The sequence below is a fragment of the Carassius gibelio genome, chromosome B6 (assembly GCF_023724105.1).
Source record: "Carassius gibelio isolate Cgi1373 ecotype wild population from Czech Republic chromosome B6, carGib1.2-hapl.c, whole genome shotgun sequence".
Taxonomy (NCBI): domain Eukaryota; kingdom Metazoa; phylum Chordata; class Actinopteri; order Cypriniformes; family Cyprinidae; genus Carassius; species Carassius gibelio.
In genome coordinates, this window is record NC_068401.1 from 12,422,957 (window position 1) to 12,442,660 (window position 19,704).

General features: G+C 35.7%; 2 protein-coding genes across 21 annotated transcripts in view; one reads left to right on the forward strand and one right to left on the reverse strand.

The window, feature by feature from the left end:
* Positions 1-19,704, reverse strand: part of LOC127959226 (dedicator of cytokinesis protein 7) — a 53,306-nt gene that overhangs the window by 29,175 nt on the left and 4,427 nt on the right. For all 20 annotated transcript variants that reach the window (XM_052558276.1, XM_052558275.1, XM_052558271.1 and 17 more), the window contains exons 4-22: positions 19,502-19,570; positions 18,239-18,368; positions 17,884-18,096; positions 17,696-17,781; positions 17,537-17,603; positions 17,050-17,199; positions 16,534-16,614; positions 16,281-16,443; positions 15,996-16,138; positions 15,742-15,835; positions 15,487-15,649; positions 5,942-6,059; positions 5,744-5,814; positions 5,462-5,600; positions 3,642-3,743; positions 3,085-3,171; positions 2,767-2,998; positions 1,389-1,553; positions 1,092-1,261 (exon numbers count right to left, since the gene is read on the reverse strand). In XM_052558276.1, the coding sequence (XP_052414236.1) occupies positions 1,092-1,261; positions 1,389-1,553; positions 2,767-2,998; positions 3,085-3,171; positions 3,642-3,743; positions 5,462-5,600; positions 5,744-5,814; positions 5,942-6,059; positions 15,487-15,649; positions 15,742-15,835; positions 15,996-16,138; positions 16,281-16,443; positions 16,534-16,614; positions 17,050-17,199; positions 17,537-17,603; positions 17,696-17,781; positions 17,884-18,096; positions 18,239-18,368; positions 19,502-19,570 (2,443 nt within the window). The remainder of the gene's footprint in view (positions 1-1,091; positions 1,262-1,388; positions 1,554-2,766; positions 2,999-3,084; positions 3,172-3,641; positions 3,744-5,461; positions 5,601-5,743; positions 5,815-5,941; positions 6,060-15,486; positions 15,650-15,741; positions 15,836-15,995; positions 16,139-16,280; positions 16,444-16,533; positions 16,615-17,049; positions 17,200-17,536; positions 17,604-17,695; positions 17,782-17,883; positions 18,097-18,238; positions 18,369-19,501; positions 19,571-19,704) is intronic.
* LOC127959230 (angiopoietin-related protein 3) lies at positions 9,117-12,847 on the forward strand. Its single transcript, XM_052558279.1, has 7 exons — positions 9,117-9,764; positions 10,014-10,124; positions 10,551-10,668; positions 10,753-10,866; positions 11,058-11,153; positions 11,343-11,615; positions 11,700-12,847. Exons 1-7 carry the CDS (start codon positions 9,252-9,254, stop codon positions 11,873-11,875), a joined length of 1,401 nt encoding a protein of 466 aa, XP_052414239.1. The 5' UTR covers positions 9,117-9,251; the 3' UTR covers positions 11,876-12,847.

Consider the following 19,704-nt stretch of genomic DNA (forward strand, 5'->3'; position numbering starts at 1 on the left):
TGACATCAAAAGGATCACGGGCAGATGCAAGCAAGCCAGGGAACAGTGAAAGGTCAAAAGATACAAGTCAATGAGATCAAGTGAGCAAGTTAGTTTATATTATATCATATATTTGAACAGCAACAGGTTAGAGGATCAAGTTAGCACAGAAGTAGCACAGAGAATGCACAATGTTATATCAGGCTGATTCATTCATTGCAATGGGGAATAAGGGATCACTGGTTAGCATCAATAAATTCATAAGTGTGCCTCAAATAAAACATATTTAAACATCTTCAGACCATTTGGTACATTGTGAAAGTCATAACAGCTACATCATGTACACTACTTTTCAAAAGTTTGGAGTAAATGAATATTTTTATTCAACAGAGATGCAATAAACTGGTCAAAAGTGTCAGTAAGGAAAATTATTGTATGCATTTCTGGTCAAATAAATGCAGACTTGTAAAGCAGAAGTTACTTTTTTCAAAAGCATAAATCTTACTAACCCCAAACATTTGTAGTAGTGTATGAAGTTAATTATCCTGAAATCATCATTAGAACATTCAACAGATTTGCAATGTAATCTGGAGCAGTTTGGGGGGGGGGGGGGGGACTGTTTAACTTATTAAATATAGATTTGCTAAACATATGATTTGCATAAACTCCTTGTATGAACTGGGTGCAACAAATAACTGAGCTATCAGCTATTCATTCAAGGCAAACTGCTGAATGGATTATACCCAACGATCTCAACCACACATTCATTGTGTTATAGTTCATTTTTGTTTTTCCTTTGCAAGATTGTGTAACATGGGTTAAGTACATAAAATGTTCCAGCTAAAGTTCATCTTGCTGGTGAGCCATAGGTTGATCTGTATCATTGATAATTGCTGATGAACAGCGAAATCAGTAACCTAGTGCAGATGTCAATGACCTATAAATGCACTCATAAAAATGAATACAACTAGTCCCATTCAGCTGGAGCAATCAAAACATAGTTAAACTGCACTAATAAAATACATTTTGATGTGTATATAAATGATGATACATCTATAATATTATTAGAAATTAATTATAACCAACAGAGCTGCTGAAATGTTTCTACCTACCTTGCTGCCAATGATGGACCGTACTTCATCATCTGGGGAAGTTGGAGTGCCAGAGATGTCTGGGTTGCTGTTGCTAAGGCTACGAGAGCGGTTGAGGTTGAGGCTTGCAGGTCTAACAGCAGAACGGGCCATGGTGGCATAATGCACTGAACAGCCCAATCCTCCTGGACCTATTACGCAGAGCAGAATAAATCAAATCTGAAATACATCTGATTGACAACTAATTAAACCAATAATCAACTCTCCAAAAGCCACAGATTGAGAGACATAAATCAAAGGATCAAGCTGAAACCTGACCTGGAGAGGGGGAGTTGGGGTCCATGTTGGGCAGGCGGAAGACATAGTGGATATATGAGGAGAGAAGGCCGTTTCGCCCATGCATATCTTGACTAGTGTCCAAGTACTTATGTAGACGGTTCACTAGGGATGCCATCACTTCAAAAGAAGCCTGACCAAGATTCACTACAGTAGAGAAAATAAAACACAAGATCTTTAAGAAACTACAGCCAAATTCAGGAGACTAACAACTTTTTTATGCAGTTCTCACAATCATGCTACAGTATATACTATTGTTTTGATAGAAAGTTTCACTTAAATATGGAAGAGGAATTACCGAAAAGAGATTGAAATTACAAATGCAACAATCAAAATCTTATAATTTTCCTAGCACAAGCAAGTTTATGATTTTCCTAGCAAGTTATACAACCCAACTGCTGATTTGACAAATCTTTCAGTCTGATATGTGAGGTGGTTAAACTGGCTGAGAAGACATGATTTAAAAAGAGTGATCTGTTTGTGAAAATGTTAACAATTTTGATTTGTCATCGAACTACCAATTTAATATTAGATAAGTTATACTGAATCCATGCAAAAATGAAAATTCTGTCATCATTTATTTACGGTTCCAAAACTGTATGCATTTCTTTCTTCTGTGAATAGCAAAACAAATTGTAAAGTAAGTTGGGAACTAAACATCAGAGCCCATGAGAGACAAGAAAAACAAAAACGGCATTTCTCAAACTATTTTGCTGAAACTCCAAATATGCCTCACAGAAGAAACCCAGGAAATCTCTATCGCGGTTACTGAATAAACAGAAGATTTAACTGATTTCATGAATTCTGTGTGAACTTACAAACACGACTATGACAATATATGGTTTATCTGAGTTCATCTTATAATTTTTATTATAACAAAGTACACATCATCTCAAAGAAGGATTTATTTTAAACACTTGACCGATGTTATAAAGTGAGTTTGGAGTAAAAACATGTTATTAAATGCGGTATGTTCTCAGATGGTGCAGGATTTACTACACAGAGCCATTGTTTACTGACAAGCTACTCAAACAGTTGTCATTATCGCGATTAAATCATCTGCGATTATGAGCGCGATTTTTCATAGCCTGTCAGTGAACTATGGCTCTGTGTAGTAATGCTGCTCCATCTGAAAGCACATTATGGAGATTTACTACTAATCACAGAACCAGCTTTACTGACAAGATATGCATGATAATCACATTTACTTAATCGTGCAGCTCTAGTTCCACAGAAGAACAACATACAGTTCTGGAAAAACATGAGGGTGAGTAAATGATGACAGAATTTTAATTTCTGGTTGAATTGTCTCTTTAAGGTAAAACTTTTCTGAGATTATGCAGTTTGGAGGACAGGGTACCTATCTGGCCGGCTATGACAGGTGGCCGCACCATCAGCAACACCAGTTTGTCCAGCAGTAGGTGGAGAAAGCGCACTACAGGCTCCAGCTGAGAGGAATTTAGAGCTGCTATACTAGACTTCAGCTCAGCCTCCAGATTATTCTCCATTATGCGCATGTCTCCTATCCTCACAGGGAACATATGCTCATCCAGTGCATGCACTAGTGCAAAGAACTTATCTAAAAACTGATCCTGGGAAGAGGAAAGAAAACATCAGTGAATGTATTTGTTTAAAGTGGGCTATTAATCAGTACTTTGACAACTGAGCTACTAATTACCTGTGTGTGGATGGTTGATGCAGCCACAACCTCTACATTAAACACCCCTCTGTGGTTATCCACCCATTTCATTCCAGGAAGGGGAACCTACACACAAATGCATGAATGAACTTGCAGTATAATTTCTTTGCATTATTACACTCCGTTACACTAAAATACTCTGAAAACACACTTCCTTCAAGTAATAAGTCCCACTGTAGTGTTACAGCATTCTTAACAATACAGGTTTCATAAATCAAAAACATAAAATAAAAATAAATAAATAAATAATACAAAAATTATATATTATATATTATATATTATATATATATATATATATATATATATATATATATATATATATATATATATATATATATAAAAACTGGGTCTGTACATTTTTTTTAAATAATAATAATTAAGGTTCAAAAAGTTATTTTTCAGACAACATAAATGACCAATGAGGAACGCCTTTTAACAATAAAAATGAGGGATACATGATACTAGACATTAAACAAGACCATTTAAAGTAACTATTATATTTAACTTTATGTGTTGTGTGTCAGAAATAGACTTACATCGGGAGAGAGAACAGAGTAAGACTGAGGCGGTTTCTCCAGAGATACTGGAAGGCAGAAGTGACCTGTTCTCAAGCGTCCATTTTGCAGCATCGGAATCCACTGAGGAAAAATAACAGACATACCATTTATTATAGGTGTGACATATATGCACATCATGATTAGATTAGATTTTTATTCAGAAAGCCATGATTCAGGGGCCAGTTGCATAAACACCACTCCACTATGTTATGACTCGTAAGAGTCTTAAGAAGAGTCTTTAGATCGTGTTTGACTAACAAGCAGTTAACCAAGTGGTAATAACTTACTTTTCCGATTCTAATTAGACCAAACTATATTTCTATGCACCGTATTTTCCAGACTATAAGTCACACTTTTTTCATAGTTTGGCTGGTCCTGCGACTTACAGTCAGGTGTGACTTATTTATCAAAATTAATTTGACATGAACCAAGAGAAAACATTACTGTCTCCAGCCGCGAGAGGGCGCTCTATGCTGCTCAGTGCTCCTGTAGCCTACATTGAAAACATAGAGCGTCCTCCCGCGGCTGTAGACTTTAATGTTTTCTATTGGTTCATGGTTCTAATATATATATATATATATGTTTTTTTCCTCGTCACGACGTATTTTTGCACTGATGCGACTTATACTTAGTTGCGACTTATAGTCCGAAAAATACGGTAACTAATTTTAAAATTATGAATTAGAAATGTATAAATAGTCTTGCAGAATAAGGCAGCCAAGGCCGATATATCGGCTATTATTTTGCATTTTTCAAATATCGGCATCGGGCAAAAAAATTTCTGCAAAGCCCATGTGTTCTCTGTGTGATTGTCAGTCCGTGTGAATTGAATGCTTTAAACTTTAAACTTGTGATTTCAAATTATGCTGCACTTTACGCATTTGCCCACTGTCATATTCATTTGATTTTCACTGTGTGCTATATGTAAAATGAGTGTTACCCTGGTTTTATTTGAAAAATATGATTGCCAATACACACAAACTTCCCAGAATACTGAGTGCCCTGTTGGTTACAGTGTTTTTTTTTTTTAAATATATATTATAATTTTATTAGATATTTATTTATTGTGAAAAATACTGTCAAAGTATAAGTTTGTTTATTTTACACATTTATTTTTAATTCATTGTCAAATGATTTCAAATTTCTTAAATATAATAAAAATCTTAAAAAAATATATCAGCCCCCCTGCTTTCCAAGATACCGGCATCAGCATTGGCTGTCAAAAAACACATATAGGTCGACCACTAGTCTAAACAAACAGCCACAATAACAAAACTATTCTCGATTTATCTTAATTTTCATCTTTGTTACTGAAAGTCGATGTGTTGCCAAAATATGTATACAGATTAATAGAAGGGTTCTCTATTAACATGACTTGAGTGGCAAAAAAAAAAAAAAAAAAAATTCAATCTGTGTGTTCAAGTACACTATCATTCAAAAGTTTACGCTCACTAAGGCTGCATATATTTAATAAAAACATACGGTAAAACTGTAATATTGTGAAAATTCATTATTTTATTTCTTAGTTCTATTTTAATATGTTTTTAAAATGTAATTTATTTGTGATGGCAACACTGAATTTTCAGCTACCATTACTGCCAAACACGTGATCCTTCAGAAATCAAGGAATATGCTGATTTAGTGCTCAAAAACACTTGTGGTTCTGCTGGTAAATATTTTTGTGATTTCTTTAATGAATACAAAGTTCAAAATAAAAGCATTCATTTGAAACATAAATTAATGCTTCCTTGCTGAGTGAAAGTTTTTTTTTTATTTTGTGTGTGTGGAAAACGATGTACCGTGTATCCAACAGGTGTCTCCAGTGGAGTGTTCTGCTTCTGTTGACAGCTGACATGGTAGAAAGTAAAAAGGATGTGATGATGGTCAGTCAGCGAGGCTGGTAGCTTGATTTTAACTTCATCGTGGAAATCTGGTGATCTGAGGAAACAACATTTGATAAACAGAAAAAAAATCAGATTTTTTTTTATAAATGTGAGTGTCAATAATCCATCTCTTATACAAAAGCAGACAAAAACTTGACAGTTTTTTTAAATTACAAACAAACAAACAAACAAACTCACCTATTATGATACACTACAGCAGTGTATGCCTCCTTTGAATACTCTGCACAACTGGATTTTCCAAAGATTACCTAAAATACCAAGGAGTGGAGAACTGTAAGCATATTATGCCATTTCCCAAAGTCAAGAGAATGCTTCTCTATGACATGTTTGGTCACATGAAAACTTGAAATTGTTATGGATTCTGTTCAAACTTACAGGCATAGCATTGCTAGGATCTTCCCCATTCATGAACTGTACTTTCACTGTAATGTTACGAGCTGAGCCTTGACGGTTAGCAAAGTTCAGGCTCTGTGGGTTCACATACAGCAGGTTCCTACACACACAGGTAGACAGAGAAAGAGAAATTGTTTAAACATTAAAAGTTTGATGTTGTTATTCAATAAAACAAAACTGGAATCTATATCTATCTATCTATCTATCTATCTATCTATCTATCTATCTATATATATATGTATTGATATAAGAAAAGTGTTACATTTAAAAATTTGATCATTTTATGTGTAATTAACTTTAGAAATGCTTTTCTGTTGTCACAGATTATTCCTTAAAAGGACAGTTCTCTAATAAATTAAAATTCTGTCATTAATTACTCACCCTCATGTCAGTCCAAACCTGTAAGACCATCGTTCATCTTCAGAACACATATTAAGATGTTTTTGATGCATTCTGAGAGCTCTTTGACCATCCCATAGACAGCAAGGATCCTTACACGATCAAGGCTCAGAAACATAGCAAGGAGATCATTAAAATAATCAATGTGACATCAGGGGTTCAACCATCATTTTAAGCTACAAAAATACTTTGTGTGCAAAGGAAACAAAAACAATTTTATTCAACAATTTGCCTCCTCTGCATTACCCTATAGCACCATTTTGGAGAATATCACATACATAAACAACGTATGTACGCAGATACATTGTGTACATTCCGATCAAAGCATAAACCACGTAAATGGCGTATCCACATATGGTGCTGCTGACACAGAAAAGCATATGACGTCTACTTATGTGATGCTTTCCAAAATGGAGCCAGGGTGACTCTGAGGATTGTTGAATATGTCGTTACTTTTGTTTTCTTTGCACACAAAATTTTTCTTTTATCTTCATAAAATTACGATTGAACCACTAATGCCATATGGATTATTTTAACAATCTCCTTGCTATGTTTCTTAGCCTTGATTCTGTGAGGATCCTTGCCGGCTATGATGAAGATGAACCAAGGTCCTAACAGGTTTGGAATGCCATGAGGGTGAGTATTAATGACAGAATTTTCATTTAACTAAAATAAAAATATTTAAAAATGAAAATGAAATGTGTCCATGACATAAAAACTAAAATGAAATCAACAGTCCCTTCTAAATATTTACATGAAACAACGAATCAATTTAAGAGTAGCATTTTTAAAACTTCAACACTTCAAAAACAATTTTTGTTCACATGTGAAAATGTCTTTTTTAACATTAATCCTCATTGATCTTTCCATTGCATAGCTTTTTGTTGCACAGCTGTTTCCGTTACAGTAGCTGCAGGAACAGACAGAAATACTGCAGTGACGTGGAACGCACTCTCCCAGGAGACCACACAGACAGCAAAGGTCACAGACTTTCCAAGGAGCACAGATCTCTCATGCACTCTCAATACCAACTCCTCTCTAATATCGTGAAATAAAAAAAACTTTTATTTCATACTATGATCTTTTGTTTGAGTTGAAAAGGGAAAAAATGAGTAAGGGAGAGACACACACACACACACACACACAGAGAGAGAGAGAGAGAGATGCAATAAAAAAAAAAAAGTGGAGCAGTTTCAGTTCAGTTCTATTTAGTTCAGGAAACCTATCAAATAATAACTGGTTAATCATTATCTATTTGGTGCAGGGTGTAAGTAGGGACACTGGAGACCTCCCATACCACTGACACACAAGTTTCTAAACCCTGAACGGCCCCTGGGTAGACAATGGAAGTCTGGTTGTATTTGCTGTGTCCACAAATATGGATTGAGGCCAAACTGTCCGCACCTGTCTGAACAAGAGCAGTTAGTCTGAGTGTGCAGCAGAGCGATGATAATACATCACCGCACCAGAACAGCAGACATAAAACAAGTTAGCCGGCAGACAAAAAAATAAAATAAAATAAAAAGTTCAACTTTTAGCTTTCCAAAATAGTTTCAAAAAGACATACATTATATCATACGCATTTAACCCCAGTATGGACTTTAATTAGATAATGAGCATGTAAATATGGTCAACCTTTAAAAGTGCATTATGTATTCAGAAATATACTAACAGATAATAATGTGCTAAATACTTCATATTAGCTGAGTGTCGCAATGTTAAATTGTATTTTCATCTCAAATACAAAACTAAATCTTTCTGCAAAAGACAGTAACTACTTTAACAGTAAGTTCCATATTAAGTGGGTTTGCAAACATTTGGCCATGACTCAACCCCATTACAAGCTGCTAAGTTTAAACAATTAAATCACAGCACATGTGAACAAAGAAAACTAAGGCTAAAACATGTACTGAAAATTGTTGTTGCAAATTCTTAAAATTACAACTCTTCAATGTAACATTGCCTAAATGGCTGACATAGATGAGATTTTGTTGAAATATGTGTCTATGAATACAGTGGTCACGAAGTAGCGTTTTACCTGTATTTATTGAAAACTGAAAACCTGGTCATTTTTTCTAAAACAAAACTCTAGTACAGTATGTAAGAAAGCGAAAATACTTGCCAAGTAAAATTCTTCCTAAACTACTGGCCTGACCAGGCTAACAGAAAGTAGAAAAAAAATTATAAAAAATAAAATTAATAAATAAATAAGTACAAATCTCCACCTGAAGCCTGAAGGGAGATTAATATGAATCAGCAGTAAATAAAAAGCATGTACATATCAGTGCAAATGGCACAAACTCCCCCAACCTCAGTCATCACTCATTTCTATTACCGCCTTAGCTGAACCGTCCTGAGATTCAGTGACGATTCTGCTTGTACATGCAGACCCTCTCAGTGGCACCTGAAGGTGATGCTTCACGGATTCAGGAGAGAATAAAATCAAAGCCAGAACCATAAATTGCATACTTTTATTATTAATTCCCCTCCAGTGGTACATGCACAATGCACCAGGTGGCCATGTTGATGATTTGATCGACTGGCAGGATGATCCATTATCATTGTTCATCTTTCCTTATCAGAGGCAACCAGGGGCCAGGTTATGGATGTGTGTTTATGTGTGTATAACTGTAAACTGTCAGCACCAAGTAAACTTTCCAGATTGGGAGGAGGACGCTCAAGCTCAGCCAGTTTAATAATTACCAAATGGTCCCTCCCCCTCTCAATGTAGCTGTATATATTTTGAGGAATCTCTTCTGTTTTTGGTGTTGTTCTCAGAGTAGGAGATGAGAGGAGTAGTGAGAAACAGAGGCTAAAAGAGACGAGTACAAAGACTTTTGGACTGTGGGAACGGACTGACGGCGTGAACAAATCTGCCTTCAAACAACTTGACATGATGTTGATTTTCCTGCTTTTTTGGCTATGCTTGTCAACAACAAGCGCAGCTCCCAATCTAAAGATAGCACCCACAGAGGCACCTCTTCTTGTCACCGCACCACCAGCTGAGACTAGATCCCGCTTTGCCATGTTAGATGACGTACGACTCCTTGCTAACGGTCTTCTCCAGCTCGGCCAGAGCCTCCGAGAGTTTGTGCACAAGACCAAGTCTCAGATCAACGACATCTTTCAAAAGCTCAACATCTTTGATCGCTCCTTCTACCAGCTCTCGGTGGTCACCAGTGAAATCAAAGAGGAAGAGGAGAAGTTGAAGGAGACGACCGTATTTTTGAAGGCCAATAATGAGGAGATCAGAAACTTGTCACTGGAGATCAACTCCAAAATCAACAACATCCTCCAAGAGCGAAGCCAGCTGCAGAGCAAGGTTGGTGGGCTGGAGGAGAAGCTGAAGGGCTTGTCTCAGACCATGATGCCCCTGGAGCAACTTCAAGAGATTGCTGCTTTGAAGGTGAGTCCAATAAGGTCAATTCTGAACTTTTATTGAAAATGGAAACCATTCAAGCTCACATTATAACTACAGGGCTTCACAATACCGATTTTAAAATGAGTGTCTAAAACTGCGTGTTCATCACATTTGATAGCAAGCGCAAAAACTAAATCAGTGCATATCAATAAAACTGATTACATATCTGTACAGGCATCTGTTCCAATAGAATCCAGTTATGCATTTACTGCATTAACAACTTGTCTATTGCAGGATGTGATTGAAACACAAGAAAGGACAATTACAGATCTGCTTAAATCTGTTAAAGAGCAACACGAGCAGCTCAGTTACCAGAAGACCAAAATTAAGAGTCTTGAGGATAAGGTATCCATTTTTGTTTCTATAATATTAATGTTGTTTCATTATAAACAAAGGATTATGTATTTTGAATTTATCATTCAAAACACTTTTGTTTACTCTTTGACAAATTAATTTACATTTACAGTACTCGTCTAATAGAGATTGCAATAAGAAATATTTCTAGCCAACAAAATATTTTGTATATTTAATATATTATACAATTTTACATTTTAAGGATTTGATTATATTGTAAAAAAATAAATAAATAAATAAATAAATAAATAAACAGATTGAAATTTTATTGAGATTTAAATAATGTCAATGTCTCGTAACAAGAAATTCTATTGAATATAAAATAAAGAATATTGATTGCATTTAAAATAATTCTCAGTGTTACTCTCATGGCTTTATTTGCATTTACTGAGAATATTTTTTTTTTTTTTTTTTCAGATGAACTATGACTCTTTTCAAGACACAGTGGAAAAACCTTTGGATTTAAATCCAGAAACACTTGATCCTTTTCGTTACTTAACAATGAACGACACCAATGGAACTGCAGAAATAAATGGTAATAACAGCACAAAATTAATAAGCAATTTAAACTGCTGCTTTAATAAATCCAAAATCATCACCTGTGTGTTCTGCTGCATAGACTTTCCAGCGGACTGCAGTGATGTGTTCAAAAGAGGGCAAAGGACCAGTGGAATTTACCCAATCAAACCTAATCAATCTGAGCCATTCTATGTTTACTGTGAGATAAGTACTGGTAAGAGACCGATAATGTACATCTAATCATCAGACTTCCTACTGACATCAGTTACAAAACTGCAACAAGTACAGACAAAAGGCACAAGAAAATCACTTTCTTAACTAAGATGGATGTGCTGTTATCACTATTCTTATCCAACTCAATACAAGATTCTCTTTATGAAGTTTACATTTACTCTTTATTTTTAGATGATGCAGCCACAGTCATTCAGAGGAGGGAGGATGGTTCTGTTGATTTTGACCAGCCATGGGAAAAATATGAATATGGATTTGGCAAACTGGAAAGTAAGTATGCGCTTTTGTGTCATGTCAGATGCTTCCTTCTCTAGAGGCTTTTCTCAGTTCACACAGATATATATATTTTATATATATATATAAACGCTTTGATTATCTATTGACAGCTTATGCTTTTGTAATACAATGCATCTTCAGCTGTTGAATAGAAATAAGCGGAAAAATATCTTTCTATTACAGAAGAGTTCTGGCTTGGCTTGGCGAAGATTTATTCTATTGCTCAACAAGGACAATACATTTTACACATTGAACTGGAAGACTGGAAGGAGGAAAAGAGATTCATAGATTACACATTCACCCTGGAAGGTCCTGCATCTGGTTACGTTCTTCACGTGGCACCTCTGTCTGGAGATCTGCCTGATGCCTTGAGCAACCACACGGGCATGAAGTTCTCAACCAAGGAAAGAGACAACGATAATCATGACGACTCAAACTGCGCACGCAACTACACAGGTATCACATGGTCAAAATGTATATTTAATATCCCTCAATATACAACTGAACATCTCTTGAATATTAACTGCTTGCTGGTTTCAGGAGGTTGGTGGTTTGATGCATGTGGGGACACCAACTTAAACGGGAGATATGCCTGGATGAGGTCAAGGACTCGGCACCAGCGCAAGAAAGGAATCTACTGGAACCCAGCCAAGGGAAGCTCCTATACCCTCAAATCCACAAAGATCACCATCAGACCATCAACCCAGTTTCAATAATCCCTGACCCTAAACTCTCCATTGAGTAATTCAGAATCAATCAGAGGGGTCACACTGGCAGCAGACACTGGCCAACAAAGCTTTTCCATTTCTCTAAAGACAGCAGAAACTGAATGATGCAACTGCAACAGGTCATTGACTCTGGTAGAGGGTAAAAACCAAGTCAAAGGGGTATTGCAACATACATGTGTTAGTTCAAAATGTTCATTTGTCATCAACTTGCGGCGTGCTGATCAAGAAAAGTTGTAAAAAATAATAATATTGAATGGGTTAAAATGGCATAAATCACACGGCAAATCGCACCTCTGGAACAGGATTTGATACATGCTATTATCAAGAGTCAACAATAAGTTTGTAGACAATATGGATAATATTATAGAGATACACTGCTCTCAACTATACAGCTCCTCAATGTCATTTCACATACAGTATTTTAACTTGAAGTTTTTAAGTATTTAAGCAATTTACACAAATGTGAAACAGTAAAAAAAACCTTTGGGTAACACTGTAATATTCATTAAATCATGACTACAATGCTCTTGAACACTACTATAATATAATATTAAATTATATAAAATAATATATTATATATTCATACTTTGATATTGAAAATTATAACAAAGTGTTACCAAGAAATGTGCTGTCATGGATGAAGTTGGATCTTTTTCTTGTCTCTTTCTGTCATACTGACTCCTGGTTATGCTTGTACATACTCAGCTGTACTGTATATATTTTGTTTACACAATGTTTCTCATTGTTAGTCAGGTGTATTATATATATATATATTTATAGCAACACATTTAGAAAATAAGGCAACTTAAACTATACATGGACTAATATGGCAAACCTTTTCTTTTTTCTTTTGTAAATTTCACTACATAAAATTAAAACAATATCTTCTCAACAAAGAAAACAGTTTATGAACAACTTCATTGCAGGCTCATATAATTGAAATAAACCAGTTTCCAGACAGTTTAGACTACTGTTAGTTCATTGGGGAGGAAAAAAACTAATTTAACTGATAATAGATAAATAATCCAACAGGAGGATCAAGCTGAACCTGTATGGGAAATCAACCCTTCATAATTAACATTAATATGACCCGCATATGCAACAGACATGACAAGTGTGATAAATCTAGAACATGCATGTTGCCTGCAGTAATTCATGTCCCAATCAGCACCATCTAAATCAAGGCTGACTATGCGGCGTGTGCGGAGGAAGATAACAAAGTTGGCACAGGCTGAAAGCGGACAAACATGCCCTCTGAATGACAGGTTATGTCAACTTGCAGAGGATAGGCATCTTTGTCCTGTCAACCTTGACTAAATTAGTAATCTTAAATAGCGGTGAGGCCGTCTGATCACAAAGAGAGTGCTCTGGTTACTTAGCAATAAGAAATAGTGAGACAAGGCATTTCTTAAAATAAATATATACTTGTTTGTGTTGGGCGTGTGAGGCCAATTTATATAATCTAGACCAGTGGTTCTGAGAAAACACTTGGCTGAAACACCTTTTTTGTAGTCCTGCCATTATTTCAGTGACTTAGCAATGTCACGATGATGCACATTTAGTGGCTGCTTTGGTCTGCTCTCAAACGCTAGGGTAAGTGATTGCGCTATGTCAAGGAGAAAAACATTATGTGGACTTCCAATAATTACACCATAGTTACACAGATGTATAATACTGTCTACAGCTGCTCACAAAGCTTTGGGAGTTATATTACTTGTAATATTTGAGAGACATGCTGCAAATGATTTAACAACCACAACTGTTTCCTCTTTTTCTGTACACAATCTCGCTCTGTAGAGCTAGGCAAGTTTTCCTCGTCATCTGCCCCAATCATTAGTGGAATGCCTCAGGGCTCTATTCTGGGGTCGCTACTTTTTAATTTATATATGCGCCATCTGGGGAATATTATTAGGAAGCACAATAATTATTTTCATTTCTATGCTGATGACAGTTGTTCCTCCCTCTAAAAGCTGGTGATTCCATTCAACCTTTGTTGGAATGTATCTCAGAAATGGAAAAATGGTTATCAAATTACTTTCTCCAACTCAATGAGAACAAAACAGAAATTATTGTTTTTGGTCCCCCCCAAAAATGAGGAAGGATATCATTAAGGAGCTGGGCAATCATCTTAACCTGGGATGTTATTAACTCAGAATTAGGCTTATCCAAACAAATCAATTCTGTTGTTAGGAACAGTTTTAATCAATTGCGGGTCACTTCCAAACTTCCAAATTGTTTTTGTCTTTTCAAGATTTGGAGAAGGTTATTCATGTTTTTATTACCTCTTGTTTAGATTAGTGTAATTCACTGTACTCTGGTCTTCCTCAATCATCACTTTCACACCTCCAATTGGTACAAAATGCAGCTGCAAGGCTGCTGACTGGGGTAAAGAATGTCACCCCAAATTTAGCTTTGCTTCACTAGCTTCCGGTCCATTTAAGAGCTCAGTTTAAGATTCTGTTGTTTGTTTTTAAAGCTCTTAACCATCAAGCTCCATCTTATCTCAAAGATCTTCTTATCCCTTTGTCATCTACCAGACTTTTAAGATCTGCTGATAGGGCTCTTTTATTTGTCCCTCATTCCCATTTGAAAACAAAGGGTGACAGAGCTTTTTCTGTCACTGCTCCCCGCCTGTGCAACCCATTTCCTCTAGACATCCGCCTTGCACCTTCCATTACCATTTTTAAATCTATGTTGAAAACGTATCTCTACTCATTAGCATTTTAATCTCACATTATAGTTGTTTCACTGTCTGTCTTGTTTGGTTCTTTTCTGTTTTTTCTTTTAAATGTATTTGATATTGTTCAGCACTTTGGATAGATTTGCGATGTTTAAATTTGCACCATTAATACAATTTACTTTACTTTACTTTACTTACACAACACTACAGATTGTACCAGATGACCAAATAGAGCTGACTGGACTCTTCAGAAAGGCAGGCTTTACAAAATCAGGAAGTTTTAATAAGTATGTGGGGTTTTTTTTACTTTAAATCATGTAAAAGCATTCTAGTAGACCCTTGAAAATATTAAATTATTAACTTGTAAATAAGCATTAATTTCACATGAAAAATGAATTGGTTAAAAAGTGTAGAAACACTTAAGAAAATTCAGCTTCTAAAATTTCTGAAATCCTGAAATGTAATTATTTCAGATTTAATTATTTAAGGTACTTGAAGTTACAAAACTAGAAGTGTACATAAAGTACATAGATTGAGCTTTGTTAACAAAACTAGGGGTATATGCTTGTATGGTCTCATGTCACACATCACCAAAAGCAACAACATATGGTGCTAATATACATTAGAGATGTGCTGCACTACTACTGAAATACCATGATCCTTATCTATATTCTCCTTTTTCTTCTTTTCTAAATCTTAGTCCAGAGTCCAGAAACTGTAGTGTACATCACAAGTCTTTAAAAGTTTATCTTAAAAGTGTGCTTTAAATAAAAAGTGCTACACATCAAAAGTCTACATTTAAAATCTCACTTGAATAGGGTAATATTAGCGAATAGGGTAACATATTGAATACAATTTTGGACAATGGGTGGGTGTTGGAGTCAAAAAGGTTGAAAATATCTGATCTTGACATTTATACCTGTAAGTGGTGTTGGGCACATAAATGTCCCTGGCAGGGAACTCCAGGATCTCTTTTGTTGGCCGCACTCGACTGTCTGGGTAAGGCTTCACTTGGAGCAGATCAGGTGTCAGGCAATAGTGAGGATTCTCGGGGGCAGGTGAGATGTCAATCTTCAGCTGGGCTGAGGGTATTCAGTAAATCAGTTACATAACTCACTACAGTAATGTTAATATGGCCAAAATCTATTGAATAAACATGCCAAAAAAGCTCTACCTGTAATGGGCCTCAGTCTACGCAGCACAGAGGAGGGGCGCCTCATGTCAGCTAGGAACTTGTAGAGATCTTCATCACTTAGTCGATCTCCTTCCTAATATGATATATTAATAAAACACAAAAAATACATATTTTTAGATGTCAAAAGCAGGAGTATTTGTTAACTTAAGCAGTCTGACCTATGCAACGGTCAGTTAACTTTAAATGAACAAGATCAATACTAGGATGTTTTGTTTTTTGAATAACAGCGTGACCTGTTTGAAGAAGTTGGTGACCGTCAGGGTAGCTGGTCTGAAGCTGGTCAAACTGCATGATTCATCTCCGCTGGTGGTTCTCTCCAGCGAACGACGTCCCACAATATTAGAGTTCCTCCGTTCAGACCAAGAGCCTTTCCGTTCTGTGTAATAGTGTAAAATCAAGTGGTTAAAATTTCAGAATTACTTCATCACTCATTCAAATGTTATTTGGAAAAAATATTTTAAACTAAGTACAAGTACAGGATAAACATGCACAACCATCTGTGTAATTTAAAGACTCACCTGACAACCCGATCTCCAGCTCTGTGTCTCTCTCTAGGCTGCCGGCACTGTTCACTATGTTCATGAGGTGTATGGCTGTCCAGGCAAAGGGCATCCGATAACGCCCCAGTCGCTGACAGAACTGTTCAGACTGACTGCGCAGCTTCTCAAGCTTTTCCTTATTCTGATAAGAGCATATAAAAACAGTTACCATGCTGGTCTGGATTCCTAGGAGCTGGTGCACAATGTATCTACAATGTTATGAAAGGCTTACTTTGGCAGCATCTGACTCTTTAAAGACCATGTAAGGCTCTGCACACTCTCCAATGTCTCCCTGCTGAAGCACCTTCTCAAGCTGAAAGCAAACTCAAAACACTCAAATTAAGCAATAAACGAACATCAATGCTAACTTAAAATCAATGCATTGATCATCAAACGTGCCACTACAAAAAAGTAAATCCATTAATGCCATATTGACTCAAAATGCAATTTTTTTTTTTTACAAAATAAATGCATAATTATAAAATATATATATATATAGATTATATTATCCAGTCTTCAGAGTCACACGATCCTTCAGAATTTATTCTAATATGTTGATTTGATGCTGAAGAAATATTTCCTATTGTTGATCTTAAAAACATTTTCTTTTTCAATATTTTTGTGGAAATCATGAAAAAAAAAAATTCCAGGATTCATTGATAAAAATTGCCCAAAAGAACAAAATATATATTCTGCTCATGAATGGGGTTTCTGAATGTTAAGAATGATGCCGAATGATGTAACCAACCTTGATAACAAGGAAGACATCTTGAGAAGGGTAGGTGATTGAAAAGACAGCAGAGCGGGCCAGGGTGGAGATTGCAGCAGATGGGATGTGCGGTCGCAGCATGGCCTTCGTTTGCTCCGAGTTCAAATCAAAGTAAAAGTTCTCTGATATCTGAGGATGAAGACAGGAGAATGTGCTAGGGAACAAATAAAATCTTTGAACAGGTTACTACTACCCTCTAGTGTTGAAATCAGTTAGCAACATCATGTGACATTTCCTTTACACATGAATCTAACTTGTATTTGAATTTATCTTTTGGAAATCCATTGGATGAATTTTTCACACAGAAAAGAAAACTATCTTCTGATTTGCAAGTTTGATGTAATCCATTGTGTTTATTTTTATGGCACCATAATTCACTTTAACAGTGAATTTATTCATATTCTTTATTTTATATTCTTACACAACCTTTCACTTGTACATCACACAGGGAATTATAACAGCTTACCCTTTTCTTTTCTTTAATATCATATAAGGCCAAACTTGCAAATATTGGCTCGATTTCTATCTCAAACCTTAAAAGGAACAAGAGAATCATATCAGCAACGTTGTAACCATTTGAGTTGCATTTCAGCCAAAAAAAAAGAAAAAGCTGTTCCCCACTTACTTTAAGGACAAGCACTTGACAAGAAGCCTTTGACCAAAATGTTCTTTTGGAACATCAGGCACACAGTGGCGCTCAATGGGTTCATCCTATATTTGAAAAAAAAAAAAAGATTAATTCAAGAAGTGTTTTGGTAATCCGTATCTTTAGACACAATATTGGAAACACTGAAACAAAATGTCATGCTCTACCTCATCCAAAGCAGGATGCAGTGCGAAGAGCTCTCGATGGCGGTTTGACTTGCGCTGGTCCTCATTGTGGCGGTCGATTTCTTCGTTGGGTACTCGATCCAGAAGGTGAGGCAGCAGAATATCAGGCTGAGAGTTCTTCAGGTCAAATATACTGCAAGCCCAGCTGCCACGTGGAGTGTCATCAATCGACATGGACCTCCGCTTCAGATCATCCTGTGACATGCAAAAGTCAGTGTTTATATCCATTCAAATTCAAAAAGGAACTCAAAGGGATACTGCGCGATTATTCTTCTGGGCTTAAGAAGAGAAAAAAAAAACTTTACCTAACACTCAATAGTAGCAAATATAGGTTTACCTGATCATCTTGGTAGCTGCTGTGATCTGTCAACTCGTCAGACTCAAAAACCTGCTTGGGTAAACCTCTCTGCCTCTCCTTCTGCTTATCCAAAGTGTTGGGGTTAAATGCGGTGCCCAACTTGTGGTACCTGAACATCCAAAATACTTTATTACCCGTGTGCTAATCAGTAAACTAAAAGACACCCAATGAAATGTATTGATAAAATGATCCAACCAAAAGTTTTAAGACTTTTTAAAATAAATAAATGAACAATGTAAATGAAAATAAAAAGCATTTCTATGACATAATAAGGGATTCAATTAAGAAACGTATCCAGCAAAATAAATGAATGAAAATAAATAAATAAATAAAAATTGACATGGAAAGCATTTTATGACATAATTAGACATTTAAAAAATAACAATTTATGCCTAAACATTTCTTTTTTTTCTTTCTTTTTAAATTAAGAGACTTTGGTTTAATCATAGTGGGGTGGGGGTGAATACATGTGTTAAGTAATAGCTAATTAGAAAGAATCACTACTACTAATTAAAAAAAAAAAAAAAAAAAAACAAGATCATGTGAAGTATCATTTTTTTATATTTATCAGTAAAGAAAAAAATCTGTATTTTATGTAATGAGTATTTTACATAGCAATGCTAAAATTCAGTTCAGTGGTGCTTGGCCTTGGTGCACTGATGGAGAAAATTACACAAATTCAGTTCACAATTATATGTGAAAGCTTGCAGGCTTAAGCTAAACTTTCAACCTTAATGACAATAATTACATTACTTCACTTCCATTTACTTTTCTCGCAATGACTGGGTTAAAATAATCAGTATATGTTTGGATTACTATACATGGTTACAGTAACAACCATTATTTAAACTCGGTCAAGATAAGAGCTAACTTATTCACAGTAACTTACGAAGGCCCTATAAATATCTAGGAAGCTGCTAGAGCTTTGTCACCTGAGCAGAGTTAAAAGCCTCAGCGGAAAGTATCATAAAAGCAGTATGTTGAAGAAAGACTGTAGGCAAAAAGCACTTGAATTCCTCTTTGTTATTTAAGAGCAGGCCCACACAAAATCCCCAGACAGTGTTGCAGATACTTCCACAGGATTGGAACATTCATTAATCACAAAGAGGCACTAAGAACGCAACACTTTCAGCTCCACTTAACACATTTTCCATTTTTAAACCATGCATCAGAAACCCATGTATCAGGAGAAAAAGGCTGTATGAATTCTGAAGAGAGAACAGATGTAGCAAAGCATCATACTTGCGGTTTACGATGGCCCAGTCCTCAGTGTAAGACCGGGTGCAGTCTCTAACGTGTGAATCATTCTCACTGGAAAATTATTTAAGAGGAGGAACAAGTAAAATATGTTAAAACAGTATGTCTGCGTACCATAAGAATAAATAAATGACAGCTGTCATACTACTATGTATGTGCAAACAATATATTCAAATTAATTTATATGA